This window comes from Nicotiana attenuata, unplaced genomic scaffold (assembly GCF_001879085.1).
Source record: "Nicotiana attenuata strain UT unplaced genomic scaffold, NIATTr2, whole genome shotgun sequence".
Lineage (NCBI taxonomy): Eukaryota > Viridiplantae > Streptophyta > Magnoliopsida > Solanales > Solanaceae > Nicotiana > Nicotiana attenuata.
This window is the reverse complement of record NW_017670244.1, coordinates 2,067,066-2,087,869: the sequence shown is the minus strand read 5'-3', so window position 1 is coordinate 2,087,869 and position 20,804 is coordinate 2,067,066. Positions and strand designations below refer to the sequence as shown.

Below are 20,804 nucleotides of genomic sequence, written 5' to 3'. Positions count from 1 at the left end.
TGTAACCCCAAATGTGCACACTTGCAAAGAAAAGAACTTGAGAGTATGACGTCTAAGCTTGTTTGTGGACTCATAATATATGCCTTAATTTTGCACATCTTGTCTTGCTTGAACACTCGTATGATTGTGTTGATGAACTGATTCGGAATGAGTTACATGCTAAGTGTGTGTGAGTTGTTACTTGCATCCTATGCTTGCATATGATACCTAGAACTTGCCATGTGTGTTTGCAAAGCGAAATAGAAGTCGTTGGATTTTAGAGATGATTGAGGCATTTCTTTGTGCAACCCTTTATACTTGAGAATCCACCTGTGCATATTACCATAGTTAACCCCTTTGAGCCTGAAGCCTATTCTTTGATAACCCTATAATGATCTAAATCGCTGTGTTTGAATAAGCTAATTGTTTGAACCTTTACCTCCTAGAAGCACTTGAATCACTAAAGAATATGCAAAAGTCTAAGTGTGGTGTGGGAGAGAGTTAGTGAAAAAAGGGGAATCAAGAATGAAGGTTCTGGTTGGCGAACTGGCAATGTACAATAAATCTGGAAAAAAAAAGAGAGAGAAAAGAAAAGAAAAAGAAGAAGCCAGTTGTACCTAAAGAAAAGTGGGGGTCACAAGTGAAACAAAATGTGGAATAAGGATTGGGTTGAACATGAAGGTGAAACAAAAGGAAGTGTGTATTAAAAGTGCTTAGGGAGGTTAGTCACTATATCCAAATATATCCTACCCGTCCCTTAGCCTACATTACAACCTATAAAGACCTCTTGATCTTTGACTGAATGACTCGATTAGTAGAGTATTACACTAGGGGCAAGCTTATGGTGTGTGTGTGTGGCATGTAAATGCTCTTTGCTGAGAGTGAGTGAATTCTTTCTATATATGGTTCATTGTTGTTGAATTTTATGTGTGTGGAACTTCTCTCAGATTTTGTTTATGTGAGGGCATGTGACTCAGGAAGAAAAAGTGAGTCTTCACTTCTGTTAGAGTAATTAGAGTGAGCACAAGTGTGTCTTGGCATGAGAGTCTGCATTTGAGATATGATTGTGCACTGCTTAGGTCGATCATTGATAATAGCAGGTGTGACATAAATTGGGGCAATGCATTGAGCAGTTAGGCCTAGAAGTGTGGTTTAGTTTGCTCGAGGACGAGCAAAGGTTTAAGTGTGGGGTGTTGATAATAGGTGAATTTGACTATAATCACACCTTAAATAATCACCTTCTTGTGTAGTTTTAATGCTAAAAGTGATGACAAAATGCTCTTATTAGTGCTTTTCATGATTTGTAGGTGATATATGTATAAGGAAGGCTAAGGAGCAGTTTTGGAGTTAAAAGTGATGAAAAAGAGGCCAACTGTGAAATTTCCCAAGTGAACCATGCAAAACAGGCCGAAGATTCAGAGTACTGGATCCACCGCGGTTCCACCGCCGCGGTAGAACCGCGGTGGGAGGCAGCTGCAGAACTTCAGAGATTCCGCGAGGGTGATTGGCCGCGGTTCTTCCGCGACCGCGGCAGAACCGCGGCAGGCGCGAAAACTTCAGGGGTCAAAGTGTCAAATACGGGATTTTTAGACCTAAACCCTATTTAAAACATTAGACTTCGCCCAAGAGAGGCATGTATTGATTTTTAAGGTTTCTTAGCAAGGAAAACCATTGTGAGAGAATACTCTAAACATCTTTCTTCTTTTCTTTTGATTTTTATGATGAATTCAATCTTAGTTTATTTTCCCATAGCCATGAGTAGCTAAATTCCTTGTCTAAGGTTTTGATGGAACCTATTGGGTGATGAACTTCTTGTTTATGTGAATACAAATTGCTAGTTTAATCTTTATTTGTTCAACTTCGTGTTCGTTGTAGTTAATTGACAGGATCCTCAATTAGCTGTGCCTATTTAGTGTGCATAACTTGGAAAAGAGTGCATATTTAGGGTATTGTTGAACAACACCACTCCTAGATTATTAGAGGAATCTATAATTGTGGGTTTAAAGGCGGGATTAGGAATAACGAAGCCTTGGGTGCAATCTAAATTGAATTATGCTAAATAAAGCAAGCTAGTGTATCTCGGGAGAGTGCAATAGTAGATTACTGTGATTACTCGGGAGAGATTTGCGGTAAGATTAGCGTTCATGATTGATAGAGATGTGTGGGTAAATTTGTATGAGCATAAACAGAAGGGATTCCATCAATAGGGGAAATCATTTCCTTAGCTCTTTCCCATAATTGTTTACAACCTTATTAATTTAGTTTACAGCTATTTAGTTACTTGCAAGCTAGTTTTTAAAGAACACTCAACTGAGATTTGAATATTTGGAAAGCTGGTTCAGAAGAATTAGTGGGTCTGAAGATAGTGGTTGATAGGTTAACTCTCTGTGGATTCGACCCTGGGCGTAATACTCGGGTTATATTTGCAACGTCCGTAGAGTCCTTTTTAGAGGGCATAGTTGGGCGTGATCAGTGGTTTACTCAATACTCTATATTTCCTGATAAACCTTCTATAATACCTTGCAAGTCCCAAAAACCCTCTCAACTGTTTGTGTGTAATAGGAGTTGGCTAATTTTGAACTGCTAACACCTTTTTGGCCACCCCTTTTGAAGAGATATAGTATTCCACAATGATAAAACACACTTAGATTTCCTAGCATATAGATGATGTTGCCTCAACAGGATCGATGAATGTGCTTCTGAGGTGTTCTGCATGTTCCTTGAGATCCTTGCTAAATATCATCATAGAATAGCAAAATAAACTTCCTCAACTGCTGTTGTAAAACTTGATTCATTACACTCTGGAAACTAGAAGAAGCATTAGTCAAATCAAAAGGCATGACTAGATATTAGAATAAGTCTTGAATGCAGTTTTCGATATATCAGGAGGGGACATCCTGACCTGATCATAATCGGACCTTAAACAAATCTTGGAAAACACTTGAGAGCCTCCTATTTCATCCAACAACTCCTCGATAATAGGGATAAGGAACTTGTCTTTTATAGTTATCTGATTCAAAGCCCTTTAATCGACAACACATTCTTCAACTACCATTCTTTTTCCCAACAAGAACTACTGGAGAAGCAAAGGGGCTGCTTTTGTATTGGATCAGACCTTGATCTAACAATTATTGAACCATCCTCTTAATCATATCTTTTTGCATGGGTGAATACCTGTAAGGCCTGGTGTTTACTATTTGACACCCTTCTGCAATTGAATATGATGGTCGAAGGGACCTCTAAATGGAGGCAATATTTTAGGTTCACTAAACAATTCTTGAAATTCTTCTAAGACATGCTGAATTTCCTTATTCAGCTGATTCCCAATCAACTTTTATGCAGGATCTTCAGCCTTATATACCACTGGGCTGACCTTAATCATGAAAAAATGAGCATTGTTTCCACTAGTACTAGCCTAGTTCAAAGAGTCTGCCTCCACAACCTTAAGCTTAGGTTCCACCCCCAGAAGTTTGTACAACTTACCTTCATGATCAAATTACATTGTCAACCTCCTAAAATTGAAATGAATGTTACCAGATGACCTCCCAAGATACAGAGCCACTTCCCCCTCAACACCATATTTTTATTTCACAAAGGTAGTAGTAGGAAATCAGCTTTAAAAATAGTACCCCGCAATCCATTTCAAACATTTGTCCACTTGAATTAAATTACCATAAGATACCCCCAACATTCAAGGGAGGGTATAAGGTTTTTATTTTCCATCGAGCTACTATGTTGAAACTGTGAGTGGATCCACTGTCGATTAAGTTATTAAGACTTCTTTATTGACAATACCAGGGACCCTTAGAGTATGATAACCTCTAGTCCCATTCAGTGCTTGCAATTAAACATGACAGTTCTCTACCAATCCATGGTCTCCCCTCGCAACCACCACCTCCTCTTCAAGGCCTACACCTTCTTCCAATTCCAGCAAAACACCCGAGATCTATGCTTGCAAACATGGCCAGGCAAATACTTTTCAATACACACATAGCCTAGTACATTTGCTCTCTTTTCACTCAACTCTGCCTGAGTGACTCTCTTCCTTTTATGTTAGCCATTGTGTCCATCAATACAGAAGGTTCATGTTTTGGAAAGTGATTAGTTGGGTTTCTAGCAGTCCTGCGGTGAGTAGTAACATGACCAGAAGAAGACCCTTTAATTGTTCTCGATTGTTTAAGAAAAAATAGACTCCTACAATCTAGCAAGATGATAAGCCCGAGGAAGGGAAATATGGTCTATGGATCCTAACAATATCATTGATCTCAAATTTCAACCTCCACAAAAATACGTTAATGGCATGATTTGGATAAAGATGGAGCTTAGTCATGTTCCTATAAAAAGCCTCACGGAAATCAACCACACTCCCTATATGTTTTACCTTTAATAGTTCATACATAGGATCATCATACTCAGCCACAAAATTGTCTACTAAAGTAAACAAATACTCATCTCAAGAGGGCAGAGGAATATGACATATGCTTCTCATATAAGCCATATACTATTACAAAGCAAGGTCCTCCATATCATGGAAGCCACTCTAACTTTCTGATCAGAAAGGACCTCATCTAGAGAAAAGAATTGCTTTGCCTTGTACCACCAATCAGTAAAATTCTTGCCATTAAAATGAGCAAATTCAATTTTGGACAGTCGAGTGAGTAATGGGGAAGGATTAGATGACAAGTATGATGTTGAGATCCTGATAGAGGACTAACCATCGGAAGTCAAGAATGGTATTGGGGTAAGGAAACTAGTTCGTTATGGGTGTGGCATGTTCGAGTAAGTTGGGAAGGGAATTTAGGCTGTAAGATAAGGGTAATTTGTGAGCTGGAAAGGTAAGTTTGGTTATAGAAAGGTTGACTATACTGGGAGGTAAACGACATATGATTTGCAGGAATTGGGCTAGGGTTGAGTTGTGGCTGACTAGCAAGAGCTGGCCGAGGTAAAATCAGTACCGGAGGTTTAGAATTTATTGTCGACGGAGCTTTTTAGATCTAGTAATATGGGATTTAATAAACGAACTAGACTGGGTAAAGATGACGAAGAACTGCTATGGATAGAATTGTGAGTAACGATACTTGAGAGCTGATGAGGTCCCTCGGTCGAAGAATACAGCTTTTGGCCTCTGTCGTCTATGGTCACTGACTCTTTAGGTTTAACCAGTTGCTCTCCATATATAGAGTTTTTAAGCTCACGGAATGATTTCTCAAGGACCGGTTCGAGTTGGTCCTGCCTCACTTCGAATTTGACTATGTCAATAGCTATTCGATCCAAACGATTGAGAACTTATGAGACATCAAAAGCCATCTATGAGCGTTCCCGCAATACAAAGATGGAAGCTCTGATACCACTGATGAATTTTGCAGGAGAATTTCTAAGGTGCAATGCGTGTCACTCAGAAAGAGAATCATGTTCTGTAGTGAATCTCTATATTTGCTACTCAGCAGAATAGAAAGAAGAAAGAGAAAAGAATAAAACATAACTTGCATGACAATGATGACATTGTCCTCATTCTTCAGCTTGCCGTTTTCTTAATTTCTCTCTCCAAAACCTATACATACATATCGATATCTATATTCCTTTTTCTCTCTCTATGACGTATACATATAGCTATAGAAAGGGTGAATCATGCCATAGGCTTTTATAGTACTTGGAGCTAGCTAGAGAGAGAAAGTTTTTCATTATTGAGAGAGAAAGATAGTGTCAGGGAATGAGATCATCAACGGCGGCGCAGAGCAGCAGCAGCAGCTATGATTTTCTTTAAAATCTTATTGATCGGTGATTCAGGAGTTGGCAAGAGCAGCTTGCTCCTTAGTTTCATTTCTAATGCTATTGACGATATTACCCCTACCATAGGTATTCTTCTTCATTAACTTATGAAACATTACACAATTACTATTACTACTACGTCTCAATCCAAGCTAGTTAGGGTTGCCTGAATGAATTTTTTCAAATGAGCATTGCTCAGTTTAAGCTTGTCTCAATTCAATGTTCAATGATTTAGGTGAATTACCATATGTTTTGACGTATCAATTTATTATATCTATTATAAACATAAAGTTTCAATTAGTTTATATATAAGTTTTAGCTCTAGGTGTCTAAACTTGTGAAATTTTAATTTTGTCTAACTTCATGATTTGAGCTTTTCTTAGATTTTGGATTATACGATCTTCAGTTATCAACTGTGCATTAAAGCTCAGCGTTTGAATTCGGAGGGAATTGAGTTGTTTAAATTTGTGTGCAAGTGGTTTTTTTACATCATTAATCTTCAGATTACACCGTTTTCGTTCATAATTTTAATCCCAATGATTCATTAGCTCCCTGGTTTTAGAATAGCCACCTCGCTTTAAGGAGCTAATTTTCATTTTCTGTGAGCTCAATTGTAATATCCTTGCACTATCTTATTGCATCTATGAACCTTTTGTTGGCAGAGATATCAAAGCCATTCTACTACATGCATGATGTGTGGAACACAAAGCTAACTTTTTCTCTTAAGGTGGACTAGAAACCAATCTTCTCCACTTAAATGCCTCAAAATCTTCTCCTAATATTGTCCTGTGATTCAATAGGAAGGCGCTTCGTTGTCTTCAATGGTATGGAAGAATTAATGCATTTTTGAATTCAAGTTACATTTGATGACTAATTCAAGTTATCTGTTTCTAGACATTTAAGTTTGATATCACCTGTCATGATATCTGGATTACCTATGATCAAATTAAGAACCAATTGCTGCTTTTTGTATTGAAGGATGTTAGACAGTGGAATCATATGCTTATTTTGGTAATACAGGTTTTCCTGTAATTTACTAATAAGATTGTTTGTGAACCTACTGAATTGATCTTCTACCTATACTCATGGTACACAAAAGGCTGTAACAGTTTTGGATTTTGAAATAAGGTTATTATATTAATATATACTGCAAAACTGGAATCACTCTGCCATAATGCTCTGCTTTGATGTCAAGAATGTTAGAGTAACTTGTATGGAAATTGATGAAAGCAGTTATCATGGACAAAAGTTCTGTCATTGTTATACTCCAACATAATAACCTAAATTGTTGCATCATCTCTTCCTCAGCAACATGTTGGACTTTAAGCCATTGGGCTTTAAAGTAGAAGAAGTGTGAATTGGAAATGGAGGGAAATAAAATGGAGGGAAATTGAAAATTTGAAGAAGTGAACTTTTGTCTTGCACTTTGTCCCTCATTGGTGAGGAACAACCACATTTGTGTGCTTATATATAGAATCACTTCTTAAAGCTCTTAAAAGGAGTTGAAGAGAATGAACCCTTGCGCCGCCGTCGTCGCTCGCTCGGCTCGGATTTGGATTTGGATTTGGAAATCGATCGATAAGATTATTTTTGGACAAGATTTATTTAATTATTTAATAATTAAATAAATGCCAAATCACTGCTGAAAATACGCCAGAACCCTGCTGAAGGTTCAGAGGGCCTCTCTGGCCGCGGTTCTGCCGCGAGGTTCAGAAAGCCTCTCTGACCGCGGTTCTGCCGCGACCGCGGTAGAACCGCGGCAGGCAGCGTATTCTTCTGGAAAGACACCTTTTCCAGACACCTCTTCTGATAATTGCCTATAAATTCTGAGGCAAGGCTCCATTTTCTACACACGAAAAACACTCTAGAACTTCTTTCTTTCTGAATATACTGCATCCTAATTCGCAGTCTCTCTCTCTCAAATTCGTAAGTGCGATTTTGCTCCGTTCTTTGAGTTCGTTGGTATCCTGCAGTTTGTATTGCCACTGTTGCAGGAAGGTTTATTCCGTTTTATCCTGGGAGGATTTAATCCATTACCTTGGCAACGTGTGAGGGGGGTTAAAATTCCTTAAGAACACACAAGAAAATTGTGGACTCGGAATATTTCTTAAACTCTTCTGTTTTTCCAGTTTCTTTTATTTTTCTAACAGTTTTTCCTGATTGTTGGTTTAACACAGTAACGTTCACAAGCTTAAGGAATTTTATACTAACGTTTCCGTGTTGAAACATATATTAAACTGTTATTCATATTTTGTATACTGTTTTGGAGACTAAAGCCTTGTTGCTTTCTACTCCAATAATTCTTTCTGTCCGGTTTAAAGTACATAAAAACTTTGCCGGAATAATAAACGTACGGGTTTGAAGTATATAAAAACTTCACCATTGTTACTGTGAGCATGTGATTTTTGCCTTGCACGAATTACTCCTACAGATTTCTTTAATTTATGATTTTTTTTTTCTTTTAATTGTTTAATTTGTAAGAATTAATTGCACAATTTTCGTGTTTATTTGCATTTTTACTGTGAGCATTTTAGTTGACATAATTCATAGAAAATAGTACAAAAATTCGCATTGCTTTTGCATTTATGATTTTATCTTATTAATTAGTAATTAGGATTTCACAAATATATATATAAAATCACAAAAAATGAGTTATTTTTGCTTTGTTTAATTTGTAACTTTGATTTTGGTTAGATTTCTTTTAAATTTGGTATTTAATTAATTTTATCAATTATTAAATAGATTGGGTAGGTTAATTTAGTTTTAGAATTAATTTAGATTTTTAAGCTTTAATTTGAAAAGAAAAAGAAAACAAAATCAAAAGAAATTGAGTCTTTTACTTTAAAAGGCCCAAATGTTGGGCCAGTCTCTGATCTAACTCCCCAGGCCCAAAGAAAACCCGGTCAAAATACCCAAGTCCGGCCCAAAACCCATCCCGCTAACCCAGTCCAGCCCCCCCATCAACCAAACGACGTCGTTTCATCCAAAATAATCAGGACCGTCGAGGTAAGGAGATCCAACGGCCCTGAAGTGGGATATCATAAGTATAAAGCTGTCCGAACCAACCCCCCCACCCCCTCATCTCTCTCTCTCTTCAAACCCTAGAGACCGCCTGTCTCCGCCCTGAGCCACCGTCTGCCGCCGCCGGAAATCGCCCACGGCGGCGGCGATTCTCCAATGATACCCAAAATCACACCAGAACCCCTTCTTCCCCCCTTGTCACGAATCCACCACGATCTTCCTTCAAATCCCACCGGAGCCTTTCAAAACTTCAAAACCCTAACGCCGCCACAGTTTCGCCGGTGGCGGCGCCGCCTCCAAACCCCCTCGAAACAACACCCCATAGTCCCCATGCCTCCCTCATGCCTAATCTGTCATTGGCTTCCTTTGGCCCAGAATTCTTCAAATATTAAATCCGAGACTTGAGCCTTAGGAGTCCAAAATTGGATCTATGCATACAAGGTCACTCTTCTGCATTTCCTCGTTTGTTCAAGCCTGTTGTGACACAAAAGAATGGCACTCGTTTGGCATGGTTTTAGGTCAAATCAGAGTACTAGTTTCGATTCCGAGCTTAGCCGGTGAGTCCCTTTCATGTTTTGTTTTTTTTTCTCTTCTTTTGTTCTCTTTTTCTTCTTTTTTTGTTTGTGATTCCCTTTCGTTCTGCTTCCCTATTTGGTTAAGATCATTTCCATCGAGATTAGGTCAAGGTCCTGAACCCAGGACCTCTTTTCTTAGTGCTCACTTTTCCTTTAGAATTTGTTATCTGATTTTATAAGTTTATTTAGTTTTGTTAATAGCATGTTAAATCTTTGATTTCTTGTTCTGGTCACATAGGTTAATTTGATTAGGTTTATTTTGATAGTTCAATTAGTCCCCTATTTGTTGGTAATCGTTTGATTAATCAATTTGTTTGGATCCTTTTAGTTTTCTGAATTTGTCTTGGTTTTACTGTGCCATTTGGGCTTTGAGGTCATTACGGATCACATTTTTAGGGAATCTTGCTTGGCCCGAACTTGAGGCCATATCTTTTGAGACATTGAACCCATTTAGGATCCAATAACCCGCACCCACTGGACCCAGGTCGGTCCTTAGTGTAAATACAGGGTGTTTAAGGGGTAACTTGGGTAATGCACTGAGAGAATCTCTCAAGTAACTGCCCAAGGGGCTTCCTAGAAACTTCTAGTAGGGGTTTGCTAGTAAATTGTAGGTCTAACTTGACCAACAAGTCATAAATTAAAGGACTAAAGTGTAAAAAATAAAGTCTGAAGTTGCCCTAGTAACTTGCCTATAAAGGCATTGTTACTTGGAGTACAATACGGATTTTTAGGCATTGAAAACTCTGAAATTTGAGGCGGCTGAATCCTGAAAATTTACTGTTCTATTGAATTTTTTGGGTGAATTGGAAATTTCCAAGTCTTAAATCACAACTCTAGCTCACTGGAGGTTGAATATGGACCAGCTTTCCTTGTGCTTTCAGTNCCGAAACGAAAACCGAGGATCTCCGGGGCACAAAAAACCGTGGAGCTTTTTCTTTTCCCAAATCCCGGAACAAAAACCGAGGATCTCCCGGCCAAAAACCGTGGAGCTTTTTCTTTCCAAATCCCGGACAAAAAACCGAGGATCTCCCGGCACAAAAACCGTGGAGCCTTTTTCTTTCCAAATCCCGGCCAAAAAACCGAGGATCTCCCGGCCAAAAAATCGTGGATATTTTCTTTCCAAATCCCGGCCAAAAAACCGAGGATCTCCCGGCCAAAAACCGCGGAGCTTTTTCTTTCCAAATCCCGGCCAAAAACCGAGGATCTCCCGGCCAAAAAACCGAGGAGCTTTTTCTTTCCAAATCCCGGCCAAAAACCGAGGATCTCTCTACACATTCCTGATTTGATTGCTTAGATATGTGTCACAACTAACTCACGAAATTTTCCTAGTGAAAACTGGGGCAGAAAATTTCGTTCGTTTGGTTTGTTTTGGTATCTTAAGCATGCCAACCTCAAAACGCCAGGTGTGAAATGACCAATGGAATGAATCTCAGTGCAGAATCAAGAAAAGTAGAAAAGAACGAAAGATGATGAATTCAAATGTGAAGCAAGCAAGGGCGGAGTGCTCAAAATCTGATTGAAGTCACAAGCTCCGTTGATCTTGTTTTGACCCAATGCTGCATGAAGAAGTAAAACACCTACAACTTGCGAGCATCAAGATTCAGATCGAAGTCCACAGCAAAATCAGCTAAGACTCAAGATCAAGTTTCAAGACAATTATAGATAGGAATCTTGTAACTCATAGTTGATAGGCATAGCTAGCTTAGCTTTGATTTTCTTTTTGGTGTAATAAGGAGGTCAGCAAGCAGTAGCAGCAACAACAGTAGTGAAATCACAGCTCCTGGTAATCCCAACTACCAAGCACTCCAGAACTACACTGACCTGATTCCTTTATAGCCAAGGATATGTAGGCAACCTTTGAAGCAGGGTTCGGTCAGACGGTTTTCAAAATGCTTCTCCTGGAGTGCCGAGCTGGCAAAAATCCCTCATGTTGCTCATTTATCTTTGCCCGAAAACCCTTCGTGTCTTCGAGCAAAGAGGGGCAGCTGTGAGCATGTGATTTTTGCCTTGCACGAATTACTCCTACAGATTTCTTTAATTTTCTGATTTTCTAAGTTTATTTAGTTTTGTTAATAGCATGTTTAAATCTTTGATTTCTTGTTCTGGTCACATAGGTTAATTTGATTAGGTTTATTTTGATAGTTCAATTTGTCCCCTATTTGTTGGTAATCGTTTGATTAATCAATTTGTTTGGATCCTTTTAGTTTTCTGAATTTGTCTTGGTTTTACTGTGCCATTTGGGCTTTGAGGTCATTACGGATCACATTTTTAGGGAATCTTGCTTGGCCCGAACTTGAGGCCATATCTTTTGAGACATTGAACCCACTTAGGATCCAATAACCCGCACCCACTGGACCCAGGTCGGTCTTTAGTGTAAATACAGGGTGTTTAAGGGGTAACTTGGGTAATGCACTGAGAGAATCTCTCAAGTAACTGCCCAATGGGCTTCCTAGAAACTTCTAGTAGGGGTTTGCTAGTAAATTGTAGGTCTAACTTGACCAACAAGTCATAAATTAAAGGACTAAAGTGTAAAAAATAAAGTCTGAAGTTGCCCTAGTAACTTGCCTATAAAGGCATTGTTACTTGGAATACAATACAGATTTTGAAGCATTGAAAAACTCTGGAAATTTGGGGCGGCTGAACCCTGAAATTTACTACTCCATTGAATTTTTTTGAGTGAATTAGAGATTTCCAAGTCTTGAATCACAATTCCAGCTCACATAAGTTTGAATATGGACTAGCTTTCCTTGTGCTTTCAGTAGTTAGAATTGCAGAGAATTTTAGAGTATCATTTTGAAGTTAACTGGGCTATTCAAGTCGATTTCTGGGTCTTGTTACTGGTTTTGGTGGCTGTGACTTCGATTTGGGATTGTTGTTGCTCTTGTTGCTTAACACTGCTACTTCCTCTTGCTGTTGCTGACCCCTTTCTTTTACTTTGCTCAATTCCAGGTACATTTGTAATCCCTAATGGCTCATTCAATGCATGTGAATACTTGTGAAATCCAAATGATGAAGCAATTCGATCATACGAATCTGTTTTGGCTTCCATTACTAGTTAATGTGTAGTTGTAGTTTCATTTAAATAAATGAGTATTGGTGTTAGATAGGACTATGTGTGTTATTTAGGGCTGTTTAAATTTGTTTTGTAGTTAAATCGGACAGATTGTGGATTGTATAACCAGGATTGCATGTAGAATGTTAAGTTTGTCATGAGTTAATTCTATGTGTATAATTTGGACTGTTGAACTGTTATTAATTGGAGTTACTAGACCATTCTCTTCACTTCGTACAAGTAGGATATCCAATAATACTCGTTTAGCACAGCTAATTTTACAATATCACATGCAGTATCAGTTTGAGCTACAATATTAGGAAATATAAATGCTTAGGATTCCATATCAAATGTCTTGCTGGATATAATAGTAGCATTATAATAGTCACGTTTCCAGTATTGATTTTCAGTTTTTGTTTAGTCAATACTAGATTTGTTTGAGAGGTACACGGATTAAGTCTAAAGGCCTATCACAATTCCAGATTAAGTGCTAATTCATAACTTGAGTATTAATTGACATGTGAATCTGAGCATTAGCTTAGTATGGTTGTAAATATTTGGACCATCAAGACAGGCCCAATGTGCACTACAACTGAAGGCCTGTCCGGTTTTCTTGCCTCATTCTGGAATTGGGCTCATATTGAGCCCAAAGTTTGGCTGCATCATGAACGTAGACTGCCTAGCTCAGACAACAGGATTGCTTCATGTTTGGGTCAATTCTTAGGCCCAAAAAAATTGTTATAAGTCAAAAACCCCTTTTAAAGTTACCTCAGGAATATTGATTTGCAAGTATAAATTTAGGTTTTCGAGTTAGGTAGCGGGTTCAAACTAAGAGGGTCTGCCCTTTTGTTTGAATTCGGACTTGAACTTGAGACCCGAATTCATAAATGCAAATTAATTAGCCCTTTTAGGGACAAAAATAAATAGAAAATCTTAGTTGCTTTAGGTTGGCCTTTAAATAATAAATTGGGATGAGCCTCGCCAAATGAAATGCATAACTTGCGGGGCCCTCATTAAATGTTTTATTAAAATATTTTAGAAATTCGGGACGTGCCATTTAGCGAATTTTCATGGCTTCCCGCAAAGTTAATAAGACGCTAGCCACTTTAGGCACGCTTTTAATAATTTTACTTTCCTAAACTCGGGTGCGCATTTCATGCAACCCAAATCCAAATCCCAAAATGTTGAATAAGAGGTGTTTAGGATCCGGGTGCATTTCATGTGACGTGATCCAAAAAACACGCTCTTAAACGGCGTTCACTTTCGTAAAAACAAAATAAACTAAAAGCGGTAAATAATCTTAAAATTGCACTATAGGTTTAAATATGTATAAAAACCAGATTTTAGCCATTTATGATAATTTAAGCGACCGTGCTAGAACCACGGGATCCGGGGGTGCCTAACACCTTCCCTCGGGTCAACAGAATTCCTTACACAGAATTTCTGGTTCGCAGACTCCAATTGGGAAGTCGAAATTTTCCTCGATTTGGGATTTAAATTAAATCGGTGACTTGGGACACCAAAAGCCAATCCTATCCCAAGTGGCGACTCTAAAAATAAATAAATGATCCCATTTCGAATAATGTCACTTTAAATGGAAAAACTCCCTTTATACATTATCCTTCGGGGTAGGTGTGTAAAAAAGGAGGTGTGACAGTTACGTGTTGTATGTTTGGTTTGATATTCAGTTTGAAGATATCAAAACTTCACTGATTTAACAAAGTTTTGTATTGTTTTCAACTTTACCGAAATATGACGAATGAAAACCAAACTAATGGAAGTGTTGCGGGAACGGGTGCTACTGTTACGAGTGCTGCTGCCTCGTCAAGCCGTTCTACTCCTGCTCATGCTATGGCACCGGCAGAAAAACCCGGAATGTTTTCCGGTATTGACTTCAAACACTGGCAAATGAAGATGCTCTTCTATCTTACTACGTTGAGTTTGCAACGTTTCATCAAGGAAGATCCTCCGATCATGGCTGAAAATACTGCGAATGATGAACGACTTGTTGTAACTGAAGCATGGAAACATTCTGATTTCCTGTGCAAAAATTACATTTTGAGTTGTTTGGAAGATGGCTTGTATAATGTCTATAGTGTCATGGAAACTTCAAAAGCTTTTATGGAATGCGCTTGAGAAGTACAAGACTGAGGATGCAGGACTTAAGAAGTTCGTGGCTGCAAGGTTCTTGAATTTCAAGATGATTGACACTAGGTCGGTCATAACTCAAGTCCAAGAACTACAAGTCATTGTACATGAATTCCTTGCTGAAGGTATGACCCAAATCAATAATTTTATTAATAAGATTTATCTTATTATTAATAATGAATTTGTTATTGAAGGTATGGTCATAAATGAGGCCTTTCAAGTCGCTGCTTTCACTGAGAAGTTACCTCCGCTGTGGAAGGATTTTAAGAACTATCTTAAACACAAACGGAAGGAAATGACACTAGAAGACTTGATTGTTCGTTTGAGGATAGAAGAGGACAACAAAAATGCTGAAAAGAAGTCACGTGGACACTCGACAATAATGGGGGCAAACATTGTTGAGGAGGCACCACAAAATAAGAAGAGGAAGAAAGCTTCTGGACCAAAGAATTACCCAAGTAAGAAGAAGTTCAAGGGTAATTGCCACAACTGTGGAAAATCTGGGCATAAGGTTGTGGATTGTCGTGCGCCAAAGAATGATAAGAAGAAAAAGAATCAAGACAACATGGTTGAAGATGAAATGGAAGACTTGTGTGCCATGTTGTCTGAATGCAACTTGGTAGGAAATCCGAAAGAATGGTGGATAGATTCTGGAGCCACCTGCCATGTTTGTGCTAACAAGGAGTTATTTTCTTCTTATGCCCCCGCAGGTCCCGACGAGATAATCTTCATGGGAAATTCATCTACGGCCAAAATTGAAGGAGTTGGCAAGATTGCGTTGAAGATGACGTCGGGAAAAATAGTGACTCTAAACCAAGTCCTCCATGTTCCAGAAATTCGCAAGAATCTTGTGTCTACCTCACTTCTTGTCAAGAATGGATTCAAATATATTTTTGTTTCTAATAGTGTTGTACTAAGTAAGAATGATTTGTATGTAGGAAAAGGTTATCTAAATGAGGGCCTTTTTAAGCTAAATGTAATAGCAGTTCCTATCAATAAAGAGAATGCTTCTTACTTGCTTGAGTCAAACACTTTATGGCATTCGCGTTTAGGTCACGTAAACTTCAAAACATTGCGAAAGATGATAAATCTAGAAGTATTGCCAAAATTTGATTGCATTAATTCCAAATGTCAAATATGTGTGGAATCAAAGTATGCTAAGAATCCTTATAAGTCCGTTGAAAGGAATTGAAGTCCTTTAGACTTAATTCACACAGATATTTGCGACATGAAGTCAACACCATCTCGCGGTGGGAAAAAATATTTTATTACTTTTATTGACGATAGCACGAGATACTGCTATGTTTATTTACTTAATAGTAAAGATGAGGCAATTGATGCTTTCAAGCAATACAAGAGTGAAGTTGAAACGCAACTAAACAAAAAGATCAAAATGATAAGAAGTGATAGGGGTGGCGAATATGAATCTCCTTTTGAAGAAATATGTTTGGAAAATGGCATTATTCACCAAACAACTGCCCCTTACTCTCCACAATCTAATGGAATTGCGGAGAGGAAGAATCGAACGTTGAAGGAGATGATGAATGAATTGCTAATAAGTTCTGGCTTACCACAGAACTTGTGGGGGGAAGCTATACTTACAGCTAACCAAATAATCAACCGTGTACCTCATAGTAAAACACAATCCATCCCTTATGAGAAGTGGAAAGGAAGGAAGCCTAGCTTGAAATACTTCAAAGTTTGGGGGTGTTTAGCTAAGGTACAAGTTCCTAAACCTAAAAGGGTTAAGATAGGTCCAAAAACGGTTGATTGTGTGTTTATTGGATATGTAACCAATAGCAAGGCATATAGTTTTCTGGTTCATAAATCAGAAAATCCTGAGATTCACATTAATACGATAATAGAATCAGATAATGCTGAATTCTTTGAAACTATTTCTCCATATAAAAAGGAAAGTGAAGTGACCTGCCAAAAGTCAAAACGATTTCGGGAGGAAATAATAGAAGATATGCCTAATGAAGAAAATCCGAGAAGAAGTAAACGTCAAAGGACATCTACTTCATTCGGTCCAGATTTTCTGACTTTTCTGTTAGAAAATGAGCCTCGTACCTTCAAGGAAGCAATGTCCTCCTCAGAGGCACAATATTGGAAAGAAGCTGTCAATAGTGAAATAGAATCCATATTGAGCAACCATACTTGGGAATTGGTTGATCTTCCTCCAGGTAACAAAATATTGGGTTCTAAATAGATTTTCAAGAAGAAAATGAAAGACGATGGTACTATTGACAAATACAAGGCAAGACTTGTTGTCAAAGGATTTAGACAACGAGAAGGTCTTGACTATTTTGACACATACTCACCGGTAACAAGAATTACATCCATTCGGATGCTAATAGCGTTAGCCGCCTTGTATGGTCTTCAAATCCATCAAATGGATGTAAAAACAGCCTTCTTAAATGGTGATCTTGAGGAAGAAATTTACATGAACCAACCTGAAGGGTTTGTGGTTCCGGGAAAAGAAAAGAAGGTGTGTAGACTTGTTAAGTCTCTTTATGGACTAAAACAAGCACCCAAACAATGGCATGCGAAATTTGACCAAACAATGTTGTCAAATGGTTTAAAGATTAATGAATGTGATAAATGTGTTTACATTAAGAACGTTCCAAAACATATAGTCATTGTTTGCTTATATGTTGATGATATGCTAATAATGAGCAAAGACATTGCCGACATTCAAGCTACTAAGCGCATACTTGCTAGTAAGTTTGATATGAAAGACTTAGGAGTTGCCGATGTAATTCTAGGAATTAAAATCCAGAGGACTCCTCAAGGTCTAGCTTTGTCTCAATCACATTACGTGAAAATGGTACTTGAAAAATTCAAACACTTGGAATTTAGAAGTACAAGAACTCCAATTGACTTAAATCATTATCTCATAAAGAATAAAGGTGAAAGTACATCTCAATTGGAGTATGCTCGTGTGTTGGGAAGCTTAATGTACATCATGAACTGTACACGACCTGATATAGCTTGTGCGATAAGTAAACTTAGTCGATTCACAAGTAATCCCAACAAACATCACTGGGTAGCAATGAAATGAGTTCTGGGATATTTGGAATATACCCAAGACTACCTTTGCACTACAATAAATATCCTGCGGTTATCGAAGGATATAGTGATGCTAATTGGATAACCGGCTCATCAGAAACAAAGTCCACAAGTGGATATGTTTTTACTGTTGGTGGAGGAGCAATATCTTGGAAGTCTTCCAAACAAACGTGCATTGCTCGCTCTACAATGGAATCAGAGTTTATAGCTTTGGATAAAGCCGGTGAAGAAGCTGAATGGCTTCGTAATTTTTTAGAAGACATTCCATTCTGGCCAAAACCTTTGGCTCCTATCTGCATACATTGCGATAGTGAGGCTGCAATAGGACGGGCAGAGAGCGTTATGTATAACGGAAAGTCTCGTCATATACGACGAAGACATAACACCATTAGACAACTACTTTCTAGTGGAATTATCACTATTGATTATGTAAGATCAAAGGATAATGTGGCGGATCCGCTTACAAAAGGCTTAACTAGAGAGGGAGTTGAGAAATCATCTAAGAGAATGGGACTATGGCCGAAGACAAGTCAACATGGCGGTAACTCTACCTAGAATTTTGGATGTTCCGAGATCTAGGTTCAAGGAGCTCCAACAAAGTTGTGATTGACCGGTTCAACATTGTCAAAATAAAATCTTTGGTCAATTCTCGTGATGAAGACAATGTTCAGTAACAAGGATAGAACTTTATACGTTCTTTAATGATTACCTAAGTTTGATGAGGTATTTATCAAATAGTGTCAATCTAAAGGATTACACGTTTAGGAATCACCTATGTAAGTGTGAAGTGGAAGCCGCTTCAATGAGAATTTTGTAAGGCCAATTCTCTACGCACTTATGAAACCAGGCGGTGTTCATGGCTAAAATGAACACAACAATGAGAACCAAAAGACGGTTAAGGGTTGGTTGTGTGACATATGGTTGTCTAGGTATACACTAAAGTTCGACGGTTCAAAGATATCAAATCTACCGATTGACCGAGTATATCCGACATATGTTCACTACGGAAAGTTCAAAGGGAAACCTACTTATCCAGATGTAATTAATCCTTACTTGCAAAATCACATAGCTTTCATCTATGATATTTCTTGATACAGCCATTCCCATTCATGTGGGGGATTGTTGGACTTTAAGCCATTGGGCTTTAAAGTAGAAGAAGTGTAAATTGGAAATGGAGGGAAATAAAATGGAGGGAAATTGAAAATTTGAAGAAGTGAACTTTTGTCTTGCACTTTGTCCCTCATTGGTGAGGGACAACCACATTTGTGTGCTTATATATAGAATAACTTCTTAAAGCTCTTAAAAGGAGTTGAAGAGAATGAACCCTCGCACCGTCGTCGTCGCTCGCTCGGCTCGGCTTCGGCTTTGGATTTGGATTTGGAAAATGATCGATAAGATTATTTTTGGACAAAATTTATTTAGTTATTTAATAATTAAATAAATGCCAAATCACTGCTGAAAATACGCCAGAACACAGTAACGTTCACACGACATCATAAAGGCGTGTACTTTTTAGGCTTACCTAGATGCCATGGCCAGGTTGTAACTTTTCTGATCATATTTTATACAGCTGGACAGGAGAAGTTCAGGACATTGACAATCAGAGGTGCTCAGGGAATCGTTCTTGGTATGTCATGAATGAAGGAATATTTCATACCATGCATGCTAGAGGGGGCTACATGCCATTTTGTTGTTTGAGTTGAGAGCCATCCAAATTTCTCTTCGTATTCAGTTCATGTGCATGCATATGTTGTGAATAGAGAATTTTTGTTTTGTTATTATACTGGTGAAAGCGGATGTTATTGTCTTCAGAATTATATTTATGCTTCTAAATGAAATGTTAGTGCTTAAGGAACTTACATCGTACCAAGATGAGAATGCTTTCATTTGTTTAGAGTGGATGATTTTAGAACTCTTCGAAATTTTTAATACTATTTCTTTCTCTATATTCCCCTCTTGGAATTCTGTCCAGCAAATTAAGTAGACTGAAAAAGCATCGTCATCACAAACATTTAGAAGCTTTTTGCAACAGAAATGTGAACTGACTGTTGTCTTAATTCCTAAGTCCCCTTATCTGAGCATCATGTAGCCATGTTGATGGGCTCTTACGAGCACCTAACGGAAACATATGATGACATGCAAATGATGGATTTTCATTTTTTTATCTGGGAAATCTTCAAATACTTGTCAACGAAATTAAGCTTTCCTAGTTGCATCAGCAAAAGAAGCATTTTCCTGCCTTATTTGTTGTGCAATACTATGTCTTCTCTAAATTTGTGATTGCGTTTCTTTTCTATGTTCATAATATCTGATCGCTGTTACTATAAATCACAGTTTACGATGTGACAAGGAAAGACACATTCACAGACCTATCTGATGTGTGGGTAAAAGAGGTGGAGCTTTACTGTACTAATGAGGATTGTATCAAAATGCTGGTTGGAAACAAAGTTGACAGAGTAAGTCCTGCGACAGTGAATATGCTTGTATATGTTCTTGAAAATCTTCACCTTCCCAACTCATAAAAAAAATATACCACATGAATAGAAGTGGATTTACAAGAATTAATTCTAGACATATTCAAGAATAGATACTGTTTCTCGTGATTTGAATACGAGTGTCACTTAGGCATATAAAATTGGATTATGAATCTTCATCTCTTTATATTCATTTCTGAATCAAAATATCATGGTGGATACAGATCTAAAAACATTGATGTTTGGTAATTGGTATTATATCAGTTTATAGATGCTCTAACCGACCTTTGATGGAAAATCTTTACTAAAGTTTACCTTAATGAGATATTTGCTGATGGTTTCATTATATAGACTTTGATAGAAGATTATGACTTCTGCATGGAAAATCCTGATTACCCCAACCAAAATCCAAACTAATGATTGGTCTTGACACTTTGGAAACTTGTTGTCACTTCCTTTTTCTTTCCCTTTTGTTCCCTTTGTCTCCCTAACTTTGAGTTGCTGCTGTTTCCTATCCTAATTTACGTTCACCCATTTTGTCTCATGACACAAGGGTAATACCTTGACTTTTTAATACCTATTGGTGCAAGTATTCCAAAAGCCATGACATCTTTTTACACTTAAGATAACTATAAAATATTACTTGAAAATCACAAAAGAGCATGCCTTCCGGGCATTTCTTGATGTTGACGAGATATTAAAGATGAGGGTCTATCG

The 20,804-nt window shown here is 37.9% G+C and overlaps 1 protein-coding gene across 1 annotated transcript; it reads left to right on the top strand.

The window, feature by feature from the left end:
- The first annotated feature begins 5,729 nt into the window (after nucleotides 1–5,729).
- On the top strand, nucleotides 5,730–20,135 carry LOC109236567 (ras-related protein RABC1-like). Its single transcript, XM_019402764.1, has 3 exons — nucleotides 5,730–5,835; nucleotides 19,115–19,240; nucleotides 19,948–20,135. The coding sequence occupies exons 1-3, from the start codon at nucleotides 5,730–5,732 to the stop codon at nucleotides 20,133–20,135; spliced, it is 420 nt and encodes a 139-aa protein (XP_019258309.1).
- The last annotated feature ends 669 nt before the right edge of the window (nucleotides 20,136–20,804 follow it).

Excerpts from the sequence above, each read along its gene's own strand:
- LOC109236567 (XM_019402764.1), top strand. The coding sequence starts at position 5,730 with ATGATTTTCTTTAAAATCTTATTGATCGGTGATTCAGGAGTTGGCAAG. Across the intron at positions 5,836-19,114 it reads CGATATTACCCCTACCATAG|GCGTGTACTTTTTAGGCTTA; the intron begins GTATTCTTCTTC and ends GACATCATAAAG. Across the intron at positions 19,241-19,947 it reads TGCTCAGGGAATCGTTCTTG|TTTACGATGTGACAAGGAAA; the intron begins GTATGTCATGAA and ends TATAAATCACAG.